Source organism: Sceloporus undulatus, chromosome 1, assembly GCF_019175285.1.
Source record: "Sceloporus undulatus isolate JIND9_A2432 ecotype Alabama chromosome 1, SceUnd_v1.1, whole genome shotgun sequence".
NCBI classification, from domain to species: domain Eukaryota; kingdom Metazoa; phylum Chordata; class Lepidosauria; order Squamata; family Phrynosomatidae; genus Sceloporus; species Sceloporus undulatus.
The window spans coordinates 203,068,929-203,090,027 of record NC_056522.1 but is presented as its reverse complement, the minus strand read 5'-3'; the positions used below and the strand labels follow the sequence as shown (position 1 = coordinate 203,090,027).

The following is a 21,099-nucleotide window of genomic DNA, read 5'->3' as shown; positions in this document are numbered from 1 at the left end:
GTTTTTGGTCCTGTCAAGCTTTCTTCAGTCCTGCTTTCACAGCTATACATAGAAACTGAAAATGGGCAATCCTAGCTTTGGTATTCAATGACAGATTTTTATACTTGATAACTTTTCCTACTAGACACAATATAGTTTCCACTTCAGATAGTTTGTTCCTCTTTTTCAACAGTGGTCAACACTCTAGTGCTATCTCTCTTCTGTGTAGCCTGACAGATCACATCTGTCATTCAACAACTTTACTGCATTTGGAATCACCTGATTACTGTCCAGTGCATACTACATTTAATCAATCAGTACTCACTGCTAGAATACTTGGACTGCGCTGTAGTTTGTTATAAGGACTATATTTTGGTTTTGTAGGCTTCCCTGCCACTCTGTCCTTGTGTCTTCTGCTGGAAATGTGCTGAAATTTTAAAAGAAAGTGTTCTGTTTAAAAACAAACCAAGTGCAGCTTTAGCAGCAAATTTAAATTTATACAGCAAAATCAATCTGTACCATACTATCCGAAAACATAAATCCAATTACCAGAATTGCATAAATTGCTAACGCATATGGAAGCTGGTGTTTGGAATCATCAACAAAATGCCATCTTCAGTGAAAAAAATAATTTTATTAGAATAAACTACATGTTTGAGAGGGAAGAAACTTATGTAGCTAGCATTGGCTGGATGATTGATGGAGGGAGGGAGGGAGGTGTGTGTGGAAGGTGGTGAAGTCAAATCTGAGAGTATCCAGTTTCTATGTAAATTAAATAAACAAACAAATAAATTAATAAATATCAGTTTATAGGAGTGGAAACAAAAGATCAGACAATGAATAGGAATCCTTACAATTTGAGGTTTTGTAATGAGACATAGTCAAGTCACTTCTGAATGTGTGTGGTTGCACATTCTTCACTTCCAAAACAAAGCAGGTATATTTTGAAAATATGCTTCAACTAATGACTTTAAAATCTGCACATCTGAAGATTTTTCTCTGAGGAACAAAGAAATTACATTTTGGACCAAGGGAGCAATATATCTGAAAAAGTGAGCAGAGCTGGGAGGGAGGTTCGCCTAACAAAGGGCCTGAACAGACAGGTCAAAATAATCCTGCTTTGGGTCACTTTGGAGGTATGCTGTTTACATGACAAATGCATCTTAAGAGGCCAGAAGCTGTGCCAAAGCTGTACTCCAGTCCTTAGGACTAGAGTGTGGCTTTAGTGCGGCTTCTGACCTCTTAGGACGCATGCAGGATTTAAATAGCATACCTCCAAAATGACCCAAAACAGCTTTATTTTGGTCTGTCTGCTCGGGTTCAAAGTCATGAGCATCAACCAATGTGTTGTAATCCAAGGCAGAGAGGATCTCTTGTCTGCATTTTTTAAAGTACTTAACTATTTTTTTAAAGTACTGCACTAGAGGGAAGGGCTGCCACAGTAACTGCACTGAGCAACTGTACAACTGCTGAATGAAAATAGGTATAAGCTGCTGAAACTGGCAAGGGTGACCATCCCAGTCTGTTTCAAGGAGGTAGCTTCTCAGTTATTAAGAAATTTGGTCTAAACATTTTCATTTTTTGTAGAGAGATCTAACATGGCTATATCTCTGAATTATTTTCATTCGTGTTATCAAGCAGCCCTAGGATTATCTATCTATCTATCTATCTATCTATCTATCTATCTATCTATCTATCTATCAGCATCCGGGGGAAAAACACCCCTGAAATGTGGGATTCTAGATCTACTATAAGATTTTAACAATATAGTTGAGTTCTGTACTGACAAGTTAGATTTTTCAACCTCTTGGGCTTGAGGGGTTTGCCTCAGTCTAATTAAACTGAACTACTTAATGAACTGAACATATGATCTGAAACAAAGGACTCTGTGGTCTGCAAAGCTAGCAGTAGTTGTACTAATGCAGTGGTTTTTGATGTAGCGAACATACCTGTTTAAGCTGAATTTCTGAATTGACATGCACGTCACAGATTTCACAATGAAATGTTTTGTTCTGCAATCCTGAACCTGTGGTAGTGCCATGAGTCTTCAGTCTGGATCCAGGCCTAGGATAAGACTTAATTGGACCTGCACCATTCCGAGCTTCAACCATTGTCTTGTGCTTGGAACCTGATGAGCCATTTTGCAAAAGAACCAAAAGACTGTTTACCCATTGCAGTATGAAACTTAACATTTTCAATCGTTCTTGTCAGGTAAATGACAAACGTTTTCTTTTCTGCCTCACACTTTTCCACTCTGGTCCCCTCTACATGTATCAGATTACAGCTCCCATCATGCCCAATCAGGATGGCTGGCCATGTCGGGGACACTGAGTTGAAAATGGAAGGACAATATTAATCTTTTTTCCTCATGGTGGTTTGTGGCCTCCATGTCAGTGGGGCAGTGAATTTGCCCCAGCCTTTACCCTGAGCTTTATTTAAAGGAAATATCCAAGATGCTGAATTTACTGTGGGGTTAGGATTCAGAACCCTGGTGTGCTCCTTTAATGTTTCCTTTTTATATATTGCAGTGTAATGGTTAGCAGTTTTCAAGTATGCTACTATGAGAGACCATTCATACAGTTCTGAGATTCTTCAGGTATTGGCCCCTCAGGTCTCCAACAACCCTATTTTGCCATTGTTCCAAATCATAGAATCATAGGATGCGAGTTGGAAGAGTCCACCAGAGCAATCCAGTCCAACCCCCAGCCATGTAGGAAGACACAATAAAAGCACTCCCAACACATGGCCATAAAGCCTCTGTTGAAAACCTCCAAAGAATGAGACTCTTCCAGTCTCCAAGCAGCATATCCAACTGCAGAACAACTCTTACCATCAGGAAGTTCTTCCTAAGATTTAGGTGCCAACTCTTTTCCTGTAACTTGAATCCATTGCTCCAGGTCCTAGCCTCTGGAGCAACAGAAAACAAGCTTGCTCCATCCTCAAAATGTCATTTCTTCAAATATTTAAACACAGATATCATGTCACCCCTTAACGTTCTCTTCTTCAGGCTAAACATACCCTGAATAAACAAATGTGGGGGGGGGGCATACTGACCTCTCCCCTCCTTCATTGCCAAACCCAAACATCCCACCACTTTAGAATTCCTGTTGCAACAGGAAGAACTCTTTTTCTTAGGGTTATATAAGGCTTATCTGAGAAAGAGAGTTGGCTTCGCTAAATTATTTCCTCTTGATCTGAAAACTTTTTTTTTTTTTGCTGTCTCCCATCTCTTTTTATCTCAGCACAAAGAAGAGAAGAAAATAATAAAGGACCATGTTCCTTCAGCATTACACATGAAAGCAGGAGAGACTGCTTAACTTTTAGTGCTAATCATTAATGTGCCATGGGATGCTCAATGAAAGCATAAATGTCACCTCTGCTCTGGAGTGATCAGACAGAAAAAGTCTTTACACTTCTATCACAGAGACATAAAAATTATGGAGTTTCATGAAAAAAAGCTAGAAATTGTGGAACTTTATCTTAGGTGGCCAACAGGGAGACCCCAATTCTCTGTGTACCTCATAGTTTTAATGAGAGGTACAGAAGGGAATTGGAAGGAGAACCAGCAGGTAGATGAGCAGGTGTACAATGTCTTCTCTCATCTGCTAACATCCCATTTGCCAACATTCTGCATTGATCCCACACGCCATTCAGAGGCAAGATATACACTTGGGTTGTAGGGGAGGGAGGATATAAGGAAGGAGCTGGAGGGGGAGGAACTGATGAGTGAGGAAAAGATCAACCATAAGCTTCTACCTGCTGCAAGTCCCTTACACATCACCCTTTATTTATATGCTTGTTACCTTACTAGCCTGCTATCTCGCCAACAATTTCAAAGCAGTGTATACAGCTGGCATTCTCCTCACTTCAACATTTAAATTGCCCTGTCTGGTAGATTAGCCTGAGAGGAAGTGACTGGGACAAAGTAACTGGTGGTAACTAGAACCAGGAATGTCCAAGTCCAAAATTCTAACTATTGCTGCACCCTTGGCTACCTTTAATCAGGAATCCTAGGTCCTGGAAAACACCCATGTTGTTCCTGCAGTTCTATAAATTTTCAGTTCCTTCCCTTTCAAGACCTGCAAACAGTCTACCCTGGACCAGAAAATGAGAAGGTTAAAAAAAAATGTATTTAGAAAAAAAATTGCAGGTGAGGAAATGGGAGCTTATATCCATCATAAAAGTCTAAGGGGAAAATACAGCATTTGTTGCAATTCTTTTTAAACAATAAAAGCACAATAACACTTGGAAGGAAGAGCCTCAGAGGAAAAATTATAGTTCTTCCAAGGAAACAATACAATGATTTTAAAACAGTATCTCTATGCTAAATAGTCAAAAAGAAAGTCAAAACAAAGAAGCTGCATGAATATAAACCTAACATGGGAGCAAAAGGGGACTCTAGCCCTATGTTTTAAAATCCTGTGGTTTGTTCCTCCCATTTAATATCACACATGCATTGTTTTTCATTGTGCATCCAAAAGAATGATCACTGGTCTATAAGAGCTTATGCCACAATAATCGGTTAGAGCTGGGGGGGGGGGAGTTGGAGCATAGCATCTCCATGACACATGCTCCAGCTCTGCACCCAGGGCTGTGATGCCGCGTGCCACACCACATGGAACACAGGATCACACCGCTCCTCTGGCGCTGCATCCACACGATGAAACGTTGAAAGAGCGCCGTATAGCCATGGCTATCATGCCCTGGAAAGGTCAGATCGGGGGCACAGCATGCGGTTGCCGCAGACCCGATCTGCTGAAAAAGGGACAGCTGGAGGCCGGACATTTGGGGCTGTTTGAGCAGCCCCTTAGTCTTCAGAATGCCATAAAACCTTTTCTTTTGCTACAACTTATTAGCATAGCCCCCTCTCTGGAAATCACTTCAAACCCATTCAGATGTCCCATAAATTTGAATTTGCATGGCACTTGTACAAGAACATGGCAAAGTCATTTGGGGTTCTGCTTGAAAAGAGATTCAGATAATTAGACTCTGGAGCCAGTATGGACTCTATCACATGGGGTTAAAACCCTGGCATACCTTTTCCAAATTGGCAGCTTCTGACTTCTAAAAATGGCTGCTGAAGTGGCTTACAGGACCTGGCCTGCATCTGGGATGGGCCTGGGTGGCGATTCTGTGGATTGGATTGGATTAAGAAAAGGTAAGCCAGGGTTTTAACCCCATGCAATAGGGTCCTATGACTGTCATTATAATGGCCTTCCTAGTAGTAAGGGCACGTAACTATAAAAAAGGGATAAAGAGATTTCTTCATTCTTGCTTTACGGGCTCACAATCTTTTATACTGCACTTCATGAACCCTTTAACTCTGTTTCTCCACCCTAAAATTAATTCCCACCATTCAGTTCCTTCAGTGCCTTTAATAAAATAATCCTTTTGCATCCAGTCTGTTTGAATTTGCTCAACACCCTATGAATCTGACACACACATTTGCACTGCTAAAATACTGCAAAATGCTATGATTCTTCACAGCAATATTCTTTTTTGAGGCAGTTTACAGATTCACACATGCACTCCATCCACACTGGCAAAACAAATCTCAATCAAAGCATTGCATAAACACACCAATAATGTTTTATAAGGTGTTTTTATCGATTATAATGAACTGACTGGTGAGGGACAGTTTTTCTTCATTCCCCCAGTGGCAATCTCTTGGGAGCCATGTACTGTACTACCAGTGGAGAGAAAGGCTGAAGCCAGTAGTAGGCAGGGGCACAGAGTTTTTTCCCCCTCTTGCCCTCTGCCACCTTTTTATTGTGGCAACCCCATGGGCAAAACCGTGGGGTCGCGACCCTCTCTCAGGATAGCAATGCTCATCAAGATTGAAACGTGGCAGTTCTACTGGCAAACCATAGGACTTCGACTTTCTCTTGAGATGACAATGCTTTATCCATAACTAGATAGATAAGTCCATGCTGACTTAGCTGGTCTTCACATCCTGCTTCCACTGCAGAAAAGGGCACGTAACCTAGCAAATGATTGTAAGACAAATAACGGACTAATGTAAGCTAAATGACAATAAAAGGCCCAGCCAGAAACCTGGCTGGAGAAGGCAAGCTTGTGAGGAAGCTTGTGCACCCCATTCCTGTCTCTGCGTCTCCTTGCCGCGACATTTTATTAATCTCCTTCTCTTCTCACTCCAACTTCCTCCACCAAAGGGACCGATGGGGGAGAGAGAAAAATTATTCAGCAGGTCTGAACCAAGGGCTTTCCAAATGAGCCTGAAGGCTGTAGCTGTCTATCTCCTAACCACATATTCACTTTAGCAGACTGCAGAGAAAGGGATCTTGGTGCATTCATACATACACCTGCCTTGCTTTTTTTTTGTGGGGGTAGGGTAGAGTTTTATCAGTGTGCAATGCATCATGAATGCAGAGAGGAGGAAAGACACAAAGGAACTGAGGGCCAAGACAAACTGACCTTGCACAGTGTCCTATTCAAAAGACAGCAGAAATGTGGGTGGGTGGGTGTAGGTGGTGGTGGGGAGAACAATAGAGGATTTGTAATGAACTGATCCCACCTGGGAATCAAGAGCAGCTAATCTGGTGCTCCAAACTCCAAGAAGAAATTCAGATAGGGATAATTTTTGAAGGATCTCTGCTTGAAAAATTTCTTACTGTGCCCATTGCCTTGTATGTGCCAGCATTGTAAACTGCTGACACTGGGGAGACCATGAATCTTGCTTCACGTGGGCCAATCCTCTATTTGATGTCCACTGCAAGCCTGGTTAAACAAAAAAAGAACCACAGGATGGGAGAGCTGGGCCTCTCAGTCTCAAGTTGGTCCTTAGCACCTGGATGTCAGATTGAGGGCTGAAGCAGGACAAGTGGTCACTGGTTAGATGTATTTTGACTTAAATTTTAGTCATTATTTCTAAATGTGCACCCAGACATAGAAATTAGCATGTGAAAATTCTATGCAAAACTGTGTCCTCTTTTTGAGGTGATACATTTCTCCTGATTAGCCATCCTAAGGACAGTAATGGCACAGGCATCCAGGTCCTGAGACACACTGAGTAAGAGGCTTTGTATTGTGAAACCTGCCAAGTAGAAGGGAAGGTGTTTTCAGTGGTTACTCAATGGGCTCTGCTCTTTAAGACGGAGCTGAAAGGTTCTTCTGAAAATCTAATAGTAATAATTGCTTTCTGAATTTGTGTTCTGTGTCATTGTCTCCTGGAGTCAGAGTGTAAAATACAGAACTGAGACAAGCCATCAGTCCTGGCAACAAGGACATGCATGGAAAATGGCTTCACTAGGCATGTAATAGATGTCCATTTCAGTATTAACCAGATGATAAAGAGCTTTAATAAAGAATAGATTTTATGCTTCCTATGTTGTCTCTAGGCAGGAAACTAGTAATTGCCTCTGTATATTTTCAATAAATGAAACATTCTTTCCTTTTCAAGAAAAAGAATATTCCAGAGAGATGAAGAGTTGTGAGCACTGTTATGTCTAAATGCCACATTCTTTCACAAAATACAGTTATGCATTTAGTTATTTCTGGCAGACACTTACCCGTGTTATGCGCTTCTAGCTGCGATAGGGAATTCACAGCCACTTTGCATAAAGAGCAGTAAAGCAATTTTTTGGCTTTTTCCTCTTCTGATTCAGAAATGGCATTTGTAATTCCATTTGTGCGACTGGAAGAAATTGAGAGCGCTGGTGTCGTTGTGGTGGTGGTGGCAGCAGAGGTGGCAGCAGCTGCAGATTCGCATATAAAGGGAGCAACATCTGTGCTGGGAAGCTGGCTAGAACCATTTGCTTTCAGATTTGCCCTGTCTTCTGGTGGGGGAGAAGAGTGAGGAAGAGAGAGAACGAACAGATATTAGGTTTCCAGGCATCCCTTAATTATAGCAACATCATTAGAACCCACAATACTTTACTTCATGATCAGTGAATAAACCCAAGGATAGAGCAAATTTCAAGAGGTTCTGTCCTTGCCTAAGTTTTCACTCTGGAAACAAACCAAGTGTTAGACAGAGTGTGGTGTGACAAAAACTTTCAATTCATGGTAAGCGCAGCAAAAAGATAGGCAAAACACTTTAGGCACACCCAATATGCCCACGTTACCAATGCCAAATATCCTTTCTCATGTAAAGTAATCCCCACCCCCAATACTAATAGCTGTTTCTCAATTCCACCAAAGTGTACCAAAGAGAAGGATCTGCAGAAAAATTGCAAAGGGGGAATGGACCTTACAACTAGAGAGAGTGAGTGCCCTGGATCATCAATAGTATGAGTACAGCACTGTAATCATACAGCACAGAAACCCATCTTTTAGCCTTCAGATAATCTTTACTTCATTTTACCCACAGAAGTACATGTGTAGTGCTAACTGGCTGCATGAGCTCCTCAGTCTTCATGTGGCTATGTTCTAAAAGTAGAAACTGTTTCAGAATATGCCATGATTGGGCCAAATGAACTTGGACCATACAACAGCTTGAGAAAATTCACAGAAAGTAAGTTCTTCTCTCTTTCTTCAAAAGAATCTCTGGAAGTGTTGGCAGCCCTTCCAAACAATGTCAGGAGTGGTATGTAAAGGTGCTGGAGAAGGGAAAGATAATCTAAACAGGGTGCCCCCCCCCAGGGCCCTTCCCCACTCTTGGGCGAATCTCTCTTCCCAAAGCAGTGTCCTTCCTGCCCTATCTTCTGACTATCTGGAATGGGTGGCGGAAGGACAAAGAGTCATAAGGAGGAGATGGGTCCAGAGACGTTTCTTCTTGCAAAGTTTAGGTATCCTGGAATCCAAGCTAGGCTATTTAACTTTTAGTTAAAACTTGTACATCTAGTTCCATGTTTTGTAAGAGCATCCTGTCAGATTCACACTAACTGTGAATTCTGCTGTCAATACAGAAGCTGCATTGTTCAAAAGATGTGGGCTATTGGAAGGGGGTTCAGGAAATTCAGGCTATCAATGGCCTTGCCCTGACAGCTAAGCTTACCTCAATGGTAGGCTGCTTCTAAATAACAGTTGTTGGGGAATAGTGATGGGACATGGCTACTACCTTGTGCCTACTTGTGGGCTTTTCAGGGGCATGTACTCAGCCCCTAAGAAAGATGCTGCTGCTTTAGATGGGCCATTGTTGGGTCCTGCAGGCTTTTCTTCTTATTTTATAATCTGTGGCCACTGGTGCCCAGACATTTTATATTAGAAAGTACATTAACTGCTACATAATATTGGTTCAATTTTAATTTTGGGATATAACACAAGGGTAAAGGATACTCTCTCTCTCTCTCTCTCTCTCTCTCTCTCTGTGTGTGTGTGTGTGTGTGATTCATTAGGAGAAGTTCCTGAAGCTACATTTGGGCCTAAATCCAATTTATGAATACATCTATGCCCTAGCAGTTAGTCCCAGCTTGAACAGAACCATTCAATCAACTGGTGGACTGCAAGTCATAACACATGGAGATCCCATTAATTTAATGGATCTGCTCTAGTTGGACTAACAATTGGGTTTAAGCCTGGGGTTATAAATTATAATTGGGTTACACATTATAAATTGGGTTACACATTTTAAATGTTTAAACCACTGCAAAATGAAGTAATATTAGACCACTTAGCTTTTGCCCAGCTGATCAGGTGATCATTATTGAAAGAATGCTTCCACAGTAAAAGTATTTCTGTAAAGTGCTGCTTTTCCAGAAGTGCATGAACTAGTAGAACTTTTAATATTACAGAGCAAAAAAGTTAATATTACAGTGGCTATTGGTAGAATATAAACATAGGGGCACAGCATCTTTCTTTGTGTGTTCTAATGTGATTTTTTTACTCTAGTAATTATATTACACTTTAAATATCTTGCCTCAAAAGGTTCATATAAAAATAAACCATAAATATAAACTCCAAAAACAAATATTTGTTAAATGCACATTCAACATTTCCTCCAAAGAGGTTGAGATAGTCCCCTGTGAGCTTGGTTGGGTTGAGAGTCAGTGACTGGTACCTAATAATTCAGAAAGATAAACGGCAAAGCAGGGATCTGAACTTGGGCCTCTCCAATCCTTGTCTAACAGTCTGATCAGTCCACTGCATGAAGCTCTATTTTGCCATTTGATAATCTGGTTAAAATAAATATGAGAGGACAGAAGCAGAGGAACTCTTTGGCCCCTTCTTCATTGGTCTCCTCATGTAGAGAGAGACAGTCTGTAGAGGAGAGCCTCCTCTGAACTGTATTTAAGAAAAGAATCATGTCAATACTTGTATAGTTCAAACAAATAAATGAGCATAATCTCTCTCTCTCTCTTACACACACACAAATACTCGGAGACAAGATGGAAGGAACTATTTCTATCCTTCAAGATCACAACTGTGTTGGAAAAATGAACCCATGTCCCTTATTTCTGCAGGAGAATAATTTGACCACATCTTACTTTATTTATAGAGGGGACTATTTTTCTTTTCATTTTGATGTCATAATTCTGAGCAAAATAGGTGGTGAGAGGGCAGGTTATCCATAGTTTCGCTTTTGCTATGTTTGGTCCTTTGGCCCATGTAAAAGCTTTGCATGACACAGGGGTTAAAACCAACATAGTAGTTCTGACAGCCTGACAGCCGGAATGGCCCTGGGCCATTGATCTTAGATGTTTTTCTACAGTGGCTGCTGCACCTCATCTTCACAACTTCCTTTGACAGCACAGCAAGTCACAGGCTCAGGCCTGTCATTAGTTTCTGCCATCCTTTACAAAGGAGCTATAGATTTCAAATGTATCTGGCAGACAGCATCTATTGGCATCTATCTCAAGAGTGCACTATATTTTCCCTTTATTCTTCTATCAAAGTTTGTTGTAAAAAGCTTTGGCAAACATTCAGAATCCTAATGCTGCTGCTAACAACAGCACTATAGAGAATGGAAGGAACTCTTATCATGAAAGGGTTTGGTCTGAAATGGATGGGGAATAATATTTTGTGCCTTTTGATATAGTGGTGGCCGCTGGCTCCCAACCCAGAGGGTCAGTGGATTTGCTCCAGGATTTAATCCAAACATTAAAGGGTCTACTGAAGGCATCAAACCATTTGCCCACATAAGTTTGGCACTTCAGATTGTTCCCTTAATGTTCAGACTAAACCCCTGAGGTGGATTCACTGCCCCATTGACATAGATGTCTTTGCTTTGATACCGTATAACTCTAGAAGGCCCAACACTACACTTGGACTCATTATGCACAAAAGAACAGGGGAAAATGTTTCAGAATTCCTCTTCCAATGGACTGTTTCAAATAATAAATCTATTTCTGCCTGGAGCCCTATGAGGGAGAGAGAGATGCAGACTCCTTTCCAGTTCTTAATAAAAGCTTCCATTTATGTTGAAGTCTTGGCAAAGAAATCCCTCTAATTGTGTATAGCTCTGGGCAGAATAGCACAATAGTACATGTCCCTTATGTTGTTGGAAGCTTTGACTTAAAGTAGTGTTCACGTATTTTAATGGTTTACTTGCACATACTGACTCAGCAGTGGAGAGTTTATTTAATGGAGGTGGAGTTACTCTCTCAATTTCTATTTATAGCAACATGAAGACTGCAATAACACAACCTCTGGTAAGTGCTAATTCTGCTGTTTTCCTCTGTATTGGACCAAAGCTGCATGAACCATAGACTACAAAGAAAGTATTTACATTATTATATGGATAGGGTGGGAAAGCCAATGTAGCAAAAACAGAGAAGTTTGTAGCATATTAAAAACTAACATAGGTGACACAAGACTTCATTTGTGGGATCCAGCCACATCTTGTTCTTGTGTGCCTTCAAGTCATTATTGACTAACACAAAGACAGACCTCTAACAGGTTATTCTTGCCAAGATTTATTTGGAGGAAATTTGTCATTGCCTTCCTCCAAACTCTGGTTTTCCAAAATCCAATATCACAATAACTCTGAAAGTTGTTGTTATGTGACTTCAAGTCAAGTCTAACTAAGGGCGATCCTATGCCAGCATTTTCTTGGCAAGATTTTTTCAGAGGAGGCTCACCATTGCCTTCCTCCAAGGATGAGAGACTGTGGCTTGCCCAAGATAGGTTTCTTTCTATGAACAAGGATTTGAATCCAGGTGTCCTGAAGTCCTACCACACACCATACTAGCTTGACCAACTAGGGAGTAGAAATTAGCTGTTGGAAAATCCCAACGTTGAGGCTACGAAAGGTCAAGAAAACACTCGTCAGCGTTTCAGAATAGTCTTTCTTTGGAAACTGGCAAATGGTAAGGGACAATTCATGCATTATGGCAGTTATGTCATTCCAGCTCAATCCATGCATGCTCCATTCTGTTCCATTCATGAAGACATGGAGTTAACTGTGCACAGGAGATTTGGAAATCATATACAGGAAAATAAAAATGCATCCGATGATTCTTAGTGGCAAAAATGAATGGATCTTTTGCGTGACACTCCTTCTCCCAATAAATTCTAACTTTCCACATTGCAAGAGCAGTATAGGATAGAGGTAGGGAAATGGCAACCATGACTGGGAATCCAGCCTGAATCTGTGTGCGTTCAAGAAGTGATGAAAGACATTTTTACTTTAGTCACCTTTCAGCAATCATGAAAAGGAAGTTGGCTTTATTGCTGAAATGGGTTTTATGATTTTCTAAATCTGTGCAAAAGTTTGGGATGGTGTGAGCTGTTAATCAAATCCAATAAATAATGGAAAATACATTACATATGCAGCAGCAATCCTGAAGTTTTGAGTAAAAGTTTGGAGTTGATGTTTTAGATCTCTGGCATATATCTGATGAAATCTGAATTGACACTTCTTTTTCTCTCTGTTACAAATACATTTCATTCCTCTCACAGTTTCATAAAATATGGAAACAGAGTCTTTGGAAAAATAGTCAGTTAGTCAACTAAACCATGGAGACTAACTTGTGGATTATTTGGGATAGTGAAGAAAGGAACTGTTCTAGAACAACAACAAAATCATAGCAATTATTTTATTAGAAGAAAATATTGGTATCTTCCTCTCCCATTATGCTTGCTGAATCTTTTGAAGATTCAGCATCATCTATTTGCATATTTTTTATGACAGGCAAGATTAATAACATATATCAGACATAGTACAAAGAATTAGACAATAGAAAGAGAGTAATTAAAAATTTGTCAGAGGTCTGATTTCTTATTGTAATCATAAAGGCTTCCTGTCCTAAATTTTGCTATCATTGAAGGGGAAAAGGGGTATCACATTACTCCATGACATTCATTAAAAAAAAGTTAGGCAGATTTGATAAGGAATTCTAAAACAATTCTTTTCTGCTTTACTGCCCCATTTTCTGAATAATGAGAAATTAATGGATGTCACTCAGAGTACCAACTTCCTAAATGGCTGTGCAGTCTATCGAGAAATGAAGCACTTTTTAAAAAAGGGACATTGCTGCAGAAGTAGAGTAACCTTGCAGACCTGCATGAAAATCAGTTTGGAGCAGAACACCTCTTAACTCTTTCCGTACAGTATACAGTGATTCAGAGTAAAATATCGCTTCTAATGTAGGGATGACAAATAGTGTAGGGATGGCCAGTGTGAAGAGAGGAGCTGAGCAAGCCTGGTTGGTGCCAGACAACCATAGCTCAGGGAATGCTGAAAATGGGGGGGCTACGGGGGAGAAAGGATACAACAATTGATGCTTGTCTTTTACAGAAGCAGATAGGGGAAAGAGGGTCTACAGATAGGAATAAAATTGCAGAGAGATAGGGGAAAGATGGTCGAGAGAGACATAGAGAGAGAGAGAGAGGATGGCATATAGTGTAGTTGTGGACATCATCACTCCTGAGGATGCTCTCTTGTAGAGTGGAGCTAAACCAGCTATGTGGTTTTCTAGGGAGCTGGCAGTAATGGAACAAATGAGATGGAAACTTAGAATGACATTGGTTTGGGAAGTGTGCTATTGTACAGTCCTTCTCTGCTATATTCATGTGAAATCGATCCAGGGGTCTTAGCTAAACATGAATCAACAATATGATGCAGTGACAAAGAAGCCATTGCCGCAACAGAAGTAAGAATCTACTTAATTTTGATCAGACATCTCATGGAGTACCACATGCAGTTCTGGAAAGTACAATTGCTGAGCTGTAATGTGTCCCAAGGAAGGTGGCCAAATGTTAAGGAACTAGAAACCAAGCCTTATAAGGAACCATTGAAAGAGATAGTTATGTTTAGTCTGCAGAAGTGAAAACTGACAAGGGACATGGAAACCATACTTAAACACATGCAGAACTGATGTAGAAGAGGGGGCAAGCTTGCTGTCTGCTGTGCCAGAGGGTAGGACCTGATTGAATACATTACATTTAATAGAAAGGAGATTCTGACTAAACATTAGGAACACCTTCTGATGGTAAGAGTTGTTTGACAGTGGACCACTGTCTCCTTCATTGGATGGAGTCTCCTTCATTGGATGGGGACCTGCGATACCTGAAGTGACAAGAGGTTAGACTAGATGATCCTTGATGTCCTTTCAAGCTATATAATTCTATGGTGAATTTTCATAAATTAATGTAGGCTGCCATAACAGCAGTATCCTAGGAAATAATCTGTAATTGCAAAAGCAAAATTATTATAGAATCCAAGGCAAAGAACCATTTGGAATAAATGTAGAAATTTCACAACTAAGCTCATGTTGACACCAGTGGGAAGAGATCATACGCTGAGAGACTCAAAGGGAGCACAAGGCCTTACATTTATATTCTGAGATACATCGCTAGATCTCTTTTAAGTAGTTCAAAACATATGCATCTACTTTCCTATCCTTTAAATCACAAAGGAAAAGACAAAAATGTGGAATTTAAATTTGCAGCTCCTTCATTCTGAATGATATTTGTTTTGATTCAGAAAGTGTGATCAAAGAATTCCTATTTTTATTTGATAAGTAAACAGATATATTTCACTTTCATACTGTTGGAGTGGTGGTGGGGGACTCATTTTGTGTAGTGGTTCATGAAACCAAGTGTCTCTCAAATCTTCAGTTCAGCTTATTCGGTACTGAAAGGATTGACAGAAATGTGTGTGCATGTATGTGTGTGTTTCTCCTGTCCCACAGCAGATCATGGAATGACTATATAAACATGCAAGCACATGTGACCACATGGTCATTCCAGCATCTGCTGCTGGGAGGGAAACTTGTCTGATGTGAGGCCTGTATTGCTGTAACTGCACAGGGAATATTTTAACAATTAAAAACAGAAATAAGACAGAAGAGTCATTGGGCATATTGTATATATAGGGGAACCCCTGGCTCTCACTACCACTTAGACATATCTCCAAAATTAAACCCTCCCTGTAAAAAAAAAGAATGGGGGGGGGGGAGAGAATCCCCACTTTCACAGGGAGGAAAACATTCTTAAAAATAAGGGATAAGCTCTGTCCCAGTATTAGTATTTATTGCCAAGCCTCAGTTTCCCTCAGTTACAACCTCTTCAAATTTGAGTTTCATGAAAGAAGATTGTACAAGTCCAGGAGGACAGGTTTATCAGCAGCTTAGTCAATGCCTTTTACATTGGAGGCAGCATGTCACTGCATACCAGTTCCTCATGGGCAACAGCATAGGACACCTGTTGCCTTCTCCTTCTGCTCAAGGGCTTTCCTGTGTACACTGGGTTGGTGACTGGGCTAAATAGGATGACTTTGGTTTGATCCAGCAGGATTCTTCACATGTTAAAAAGGCAATCCTCACAACAAACACATGGAATCAACATATCCTTCTTTCCTGGCACCTCCCTGTTATTGTTGTGTGCCTTCTGTCCCATGGTTTTCTTGGCAAGATTTCTTTTGTCCTCCTCTGAGACCAAGAGATTATAACTTGCCCAAGGTCACCCAGCTGGGTTTCCATGGACGAGCAGGGACTCAAACCTTGGACTCCAGGGTCCTAGTCCAACATCAAAATCACTAAACCACACAGGCTCTTCCTTGCCCACATTGAAATATTAATGAACAGTATGGGATTAGTTTTTTGTGGGTTTTCCAGGCTATGAGACTGTGTTCTAGAAGAGTTTATTCTTGATGTTTTGCCAGCAGCTGTGGCTGGCATCTTCATTCATTCACAGCTGCTGGTGAAACATCAGGAACAAACTCTTCTAGAACACAGCTTCATAGTCTGAAAAACTCACAAAAAACTACGGATGCCAGCCATGAAAGCCTTCAACTTTAGCATGGGATTACATTAGTTTTTCACATATGCTGCTTTATAGCATGTCAGAGTTAACGCTGGTCAAATTCGTCTAGATTTTTATCCAGAAAAGGGCATGACCAACTGTGTCCCTAAGCTGTTTTGGATTTGTGAGGTCTGTGTTTGTAATGTCATTGCTGTACATGAAGCTAAATGAGTTTCTCTCTGGATGGAATCAAGATTCAAACATGTTTCAGACCAATGGAAACTTTGTGTTCATAGGAAACTACCTCCCCCCGAAAAATTCAGGGATGCTGGAGGGGAACCGATGATTCCCTGACATTTAGGAAGCATGTCAGGCATTCACACACATGCACTTCCTAAATGTTTTAGCTGCGTTTTACCAGTGATTTACTGCTGATCTGAAACATGTTTGAATCTTGATTCCATCTAGAGAGCAAACTCATTTAGCTTCGGGCACAGCAATAACATTATAAACACAGACCTCACAAACCCAAAACAACTTAGGTTCACAGTTGGCCATGCCTTTTTCTGGATAAAAATCCAGATGAATTTGACCAGTGTTAACTCTGACATGCTATAAAGCTGCGTTTTACCAGCGCTTCAGCGCTGGTCTGAAAATCTCTAATGTACAGATCTTTCTGATAAAAGGGAATCTGCATACTTGAAAACAGACCCATACTTAAACAACATTAAAAAAAATCTATCACCAAAAAGAAGGATTTTAAGTTTGTATTTTTTCATGTGCAGGAGAATTTTAGATGAAGGAGTACATAAACCCCCATTATCTACACAACTATATCTTATCCATTTTCTGAACATATGTTAATGTGCCTGAAATTGACTTCAAATGCATAGCATGATATAATTAAAGTAACTATAACAACATGCTCCTGAATTCTGTACTCAACAGAGATTATTTAGTACATATTTTACATATGTTTTACCTCTTGGATTTCTGTGTTGCCTACTTATTAAATGTTATTTTGATTATTATTGAATCATGGTTGAATAATGACTTATGTCTTTCAGAAGCCATAATGCCTATTACTATCTTAGATGGTTATACCATATTTCAAGGTAACTGTGGTACTATGATGGTGAACTGATGAGACCTAGATTCAAAAGTTCACTCAACAATGATGTTCACTGGGTGACTGACAAGTTCATCATTAGCTCTCAGGTACTCAACCTCTAGGGACTGAAAGAAGGTTTGGAATTTTTTTCCAAATGGATGTAAAAATATGTTTCTCAAGTGTCCAGAAACCCTGAAGAGGAGAATCCTGAAATGATATGAATCTTTGAGGTTCAGGGCTTCTTCCATGTAAAATTCACAGAGGGCTTTTGGGAAGAAGAAAAAAACAGCATTTTCTGTGCAGGAAATATTCTGCATAGAAAATAATATTTTTCAGTAGAAATATTATTTTCTGTGTAAAAAAATGCTGTTTACTGCACAGAAAAATCTATTTTTGTTCAAAAAAGTGTGCACACCCCCCCCCCCCCGAATAAGTCCCCAATTGCTAATAAACTGTACAGTGTTCGAAGACTTTGGGGCAAAAGAAGTGGCCAGAGGCTGCTCCCACTCCATTTGGCACTGGTCTGCACCAACCACACACCACAGCCTGCAATGGACTGCTGGCAAGGAGTAAATTTTTGGTCCCTTTTTGCAGCTGGACTGCCTTAGGTGGCTGTGGCGCAACTTTGGCCTGATCTGGTGGCTTGCGTCATCTGAACACCACGCCCCTGGATTGCCCTGAAGGTGGTGCTTTTGGCTCATCCGTTTCAGGCTTTCCTAGCAGCAGGAAGACAATTGGTAAAAGTACTCATTGCTTTCTTTGAGACTGAAATTCATGAAGAATTACATCCCCACCTAATTTACAGAGCTATTGTGAGGCTAAAATAGGGAAGACACTTTGGCACACACTGAGAGCCTTGGATGTAAAGTTGAATATGTCCATGAAAAACAAATAGACAGACAAATGTGCATTGAAGTATCACTAATATGAACAGGGACATAATTTTTTCCTCCACCGGGTAGATGATACTTGCCATTTGTATCTTCAGGAACTCTGTCTTCCCTGTTTTAATTCAATCTCCTTCCCCAAATCATAGAAATTAAGATCTGAGTGATATCTGGTTGACTTATTCTTCTGCTGTGCATTTTCCTATCGTTTCATTATGGAGGCTTATCTCACTATCAAAGGAGTCTTTGAGCTATTAATGTTATCACAAGACCATCTTTTCTGGAGGAAAAAAAGGAACCGTAATGCAAATGAGTTTTCTGGCTAACACAGGCTCCCATCTATGCTTTACATCCACACAATATAACAACTGGAGGGATAGAGAATTTAATGTTCATGAATGAAAACATCTAAAGTCTCAATGACAGCAGTAACTCTCTTACATAAGAGGTAGGCAAAGTGCAGGTAGATCACTATTGGTCTATGACTGCTGCTAGTGCACACACCAAAAGAACATAGTTTATTTCTCTTAACAATTTCAAGCTGCTTAGAAGCAAATTAATAGGATATTAATTTGGCAGCCAATTTCTTTGTATTCGTTTCTTCACAGTAAGCATGGTATTCAAGTGCTTCTAATTTGTTACACGTCATGTTTCTTAAACTCTCTCTGTTGCTGTTTCTGTACCACATTGAACTCCCCCCCCCCCAACATTCATTTGGTTTCTCTTCCTTTTAAAGCAGTGCTTCCCAAACTGTGTTCTTTAAGGGATTTTGGACTTCAGCTCCCTGAACCTGAGACTATTGGCCAACATGGCTGAGGCTTCTGCGAGCTGAAGTCCAAAATCTCTTAAAGGGCACAGTTTGGGGGCCACTGTTTTAAAGGAAGTTTTCTTCTTTTTTTCTCTTGTTTTTCCACTATGACTATTTCTACTTAGTTATTGACAGCTTCTGTTTCTGTTTCTAATTTTATTCTACTTCATCCAGAATTGGCATAGCATAAATTCAGCCTATTCCCTTCATCTCCCTATTTCTTAAAATTGTAGATCTGCATCACAATTTTATTTATAAAGTATGTGTCAGTTCAGATGCAAATCTCACTGACTTCACTGAGATTTACTCCTAGGTAGGTGGATATAGGACTGCAGCCTTAACATAAGCACAAAGAGATACTAAGTACTAATGGCAATAATGTTTATCATTTCAGATGCTCTAGAGCAGTGGTTCTCAACCTTCCTAATGCAGTTCCTCATATTGTGGTGACCCCCAACTGATGGTCTCAGTTCCTAAGACCAGTTCCTAAGAAACATGTGTTTTCCAATGGTCTTAGATGACCCCTGTGAAAGGGTTGTTCGACCCCCAAAGGGGTTGCGACCCACAGGTTGAGAGCTGCTGCTCTAGAGGAATTAAAGGGATGAGCAGTCGCTTCTATTTATACAAAAAAACTGCATGAACTCCAGCACCTTTTCCTCAACTATTATTAAAATTAAAATCATGATTATTCTCTTCATGATACACTATATTAATTTTTAATAGCGTTTAATAGCTCATTCCCATTTATTGGGAAACATTCACTGTCTGGCGTATTTCAATTTTAGATGTTTGGATACCTATTAAAGCCACATAATTTTGTTTATACACATCTATATAAGTAAATATACCTATGACACATCAATATAAGTAAATAAAATGAAGCATCTCAGTGGTATGTCTTTTGGTTTGAGAGAGTAAGATTGAAACCCACCACTGACATATGGGCCAGGAGTCTTATGATACCCTGCTGTGGGGTGAAGGTGAGGTGTTGTCCTATGACTTCCATAAATTCCTGAGCATGTGTGGATACAGGAAGGAAGTCTCTGTATCGCATGAGCAGCTGTCTCTGTGAAGGATACAGGAAGGAAGTCTCTGTATCGCATGTCCGCTGTTGTACGAAAATCTGTGGATGCTCAAGTCCCATTAAATACAAAGGAATAGTAAAATGGTGTCCCTTATATAAAATGACAAAATCAGAGCTTGCTTTTTGGAATTTATATATTATTTTGAATATTTTCAAGCCATGGATGATTGAATCTGTGGATATGGAGGGCTAACTATATGTTTCTACTTGGTACATGGTCACTTGTGTTCAGCCTCAGCCCTGAAACAAACTGGGCTATTACTAACTGTTACAGGTCTTGTCTATACTACCTGAAAATTCATTAAAAATCTTAAAACATTCTTCCCCCTGAATCTGGGGAGAGAAGGCCAACACAACACATGGCCCTGTCTGCCCCAGATTTGGGGTATACTCCCTTATTGTGCACTTTTAAAGTTTCTCCAGGGTTTGCACCTCTGTTCCCTCTGCCCCTGCCACCAGTGTTTCTACTCCTGCTGCCCCTGCTGTCACTTTAAACATTTTTTTGCACCTGCCCCCACTGCTGCCCCCACTGCCACCTTCAATTCCTGGCCTGAACTGATTTTCTATCCTCCTCCTTCCACTGGTACAACCATGGTTCTTGAGCCAAATGAGATGCTCATGTTATCTGGGCACCTTGTCTATCAGTGATGGAAGTGGTGGGGACAGCAGGGATGTTTTAAGATGACACAAGATGTGGCAGGTGTAGTGGTGGTGACGGTGACTTTTTAGGGTGACAGCGGGGTAGTGGGAACTGCAGCAGTGGCAAACCCAAAACTCCACAGTGAAAATCAGGTAGCGTAGACAATCTACCCAATGTCCCTGCGGGGGGAAAAATTGTGCAGTGGCTCTGGGGCGTGTGCAGAGGCAGGAGGGGGCAGGAATACATATGGACTTTTGCCCCAAGTATAGACTAACTTGCAGAGCTCCTACGGGATAGTGAATCTATTCTGGGCTTTAGTCCAAATTTTAAAGGAGCACTGGGCTGTATTCCATAAACTAATTCAGCAGCTCAGATAGCTCCTTTAACATTTGGACTAGAACCCTTCCCGCTGACATGGAAGCCCCAGTGGCCACTGGTTCCCAGGATGGAAAAAAGAGATAGATAGATAGATAGATAGATAGATAGATAGATAGATAGATAGATAGA

At 40.5% G+C, this 21,099-nt stretch overlaps 1 protein-coding gene across 6 annotated transcripts in view; it reads right to left on the bottom strand.

Annotated features, from left to right (window-relative positions):
• ZNF385B (zinc finger protein 385B) overlaps positions 1 to 21,099 on the bottom strand; it is a 185,319-nt gene that overhangs the window by 3,404 nt on the left and 160,816 nt on the right. For 5 of the 6 annotated variants that reach the window (XM_042461595.1, XM_042461621.1, XM_042461614.1 and 2 more), the window contains 3 exons: positions 7,509 to 7,775; positions 1,929 to 2,107; positions 305 to 406 (listed from right to left, as the gene is read on the bottom strand). In XM_042461595.1, the coding sequence (XP_042317529.1) occupies positions 305 to 406; positions 1,929 to 2,107; positions 7,509 to 7,775 (548 nt within the window). The remainder of the gene's footprint in view (positions 1 to 304; positions 407 to 1,928; positions 2,108 to 7,508; positions 7,776 to 21,099) is intronic. The other variant, XM_042461602.1, reaches the window with a different exon arrangement.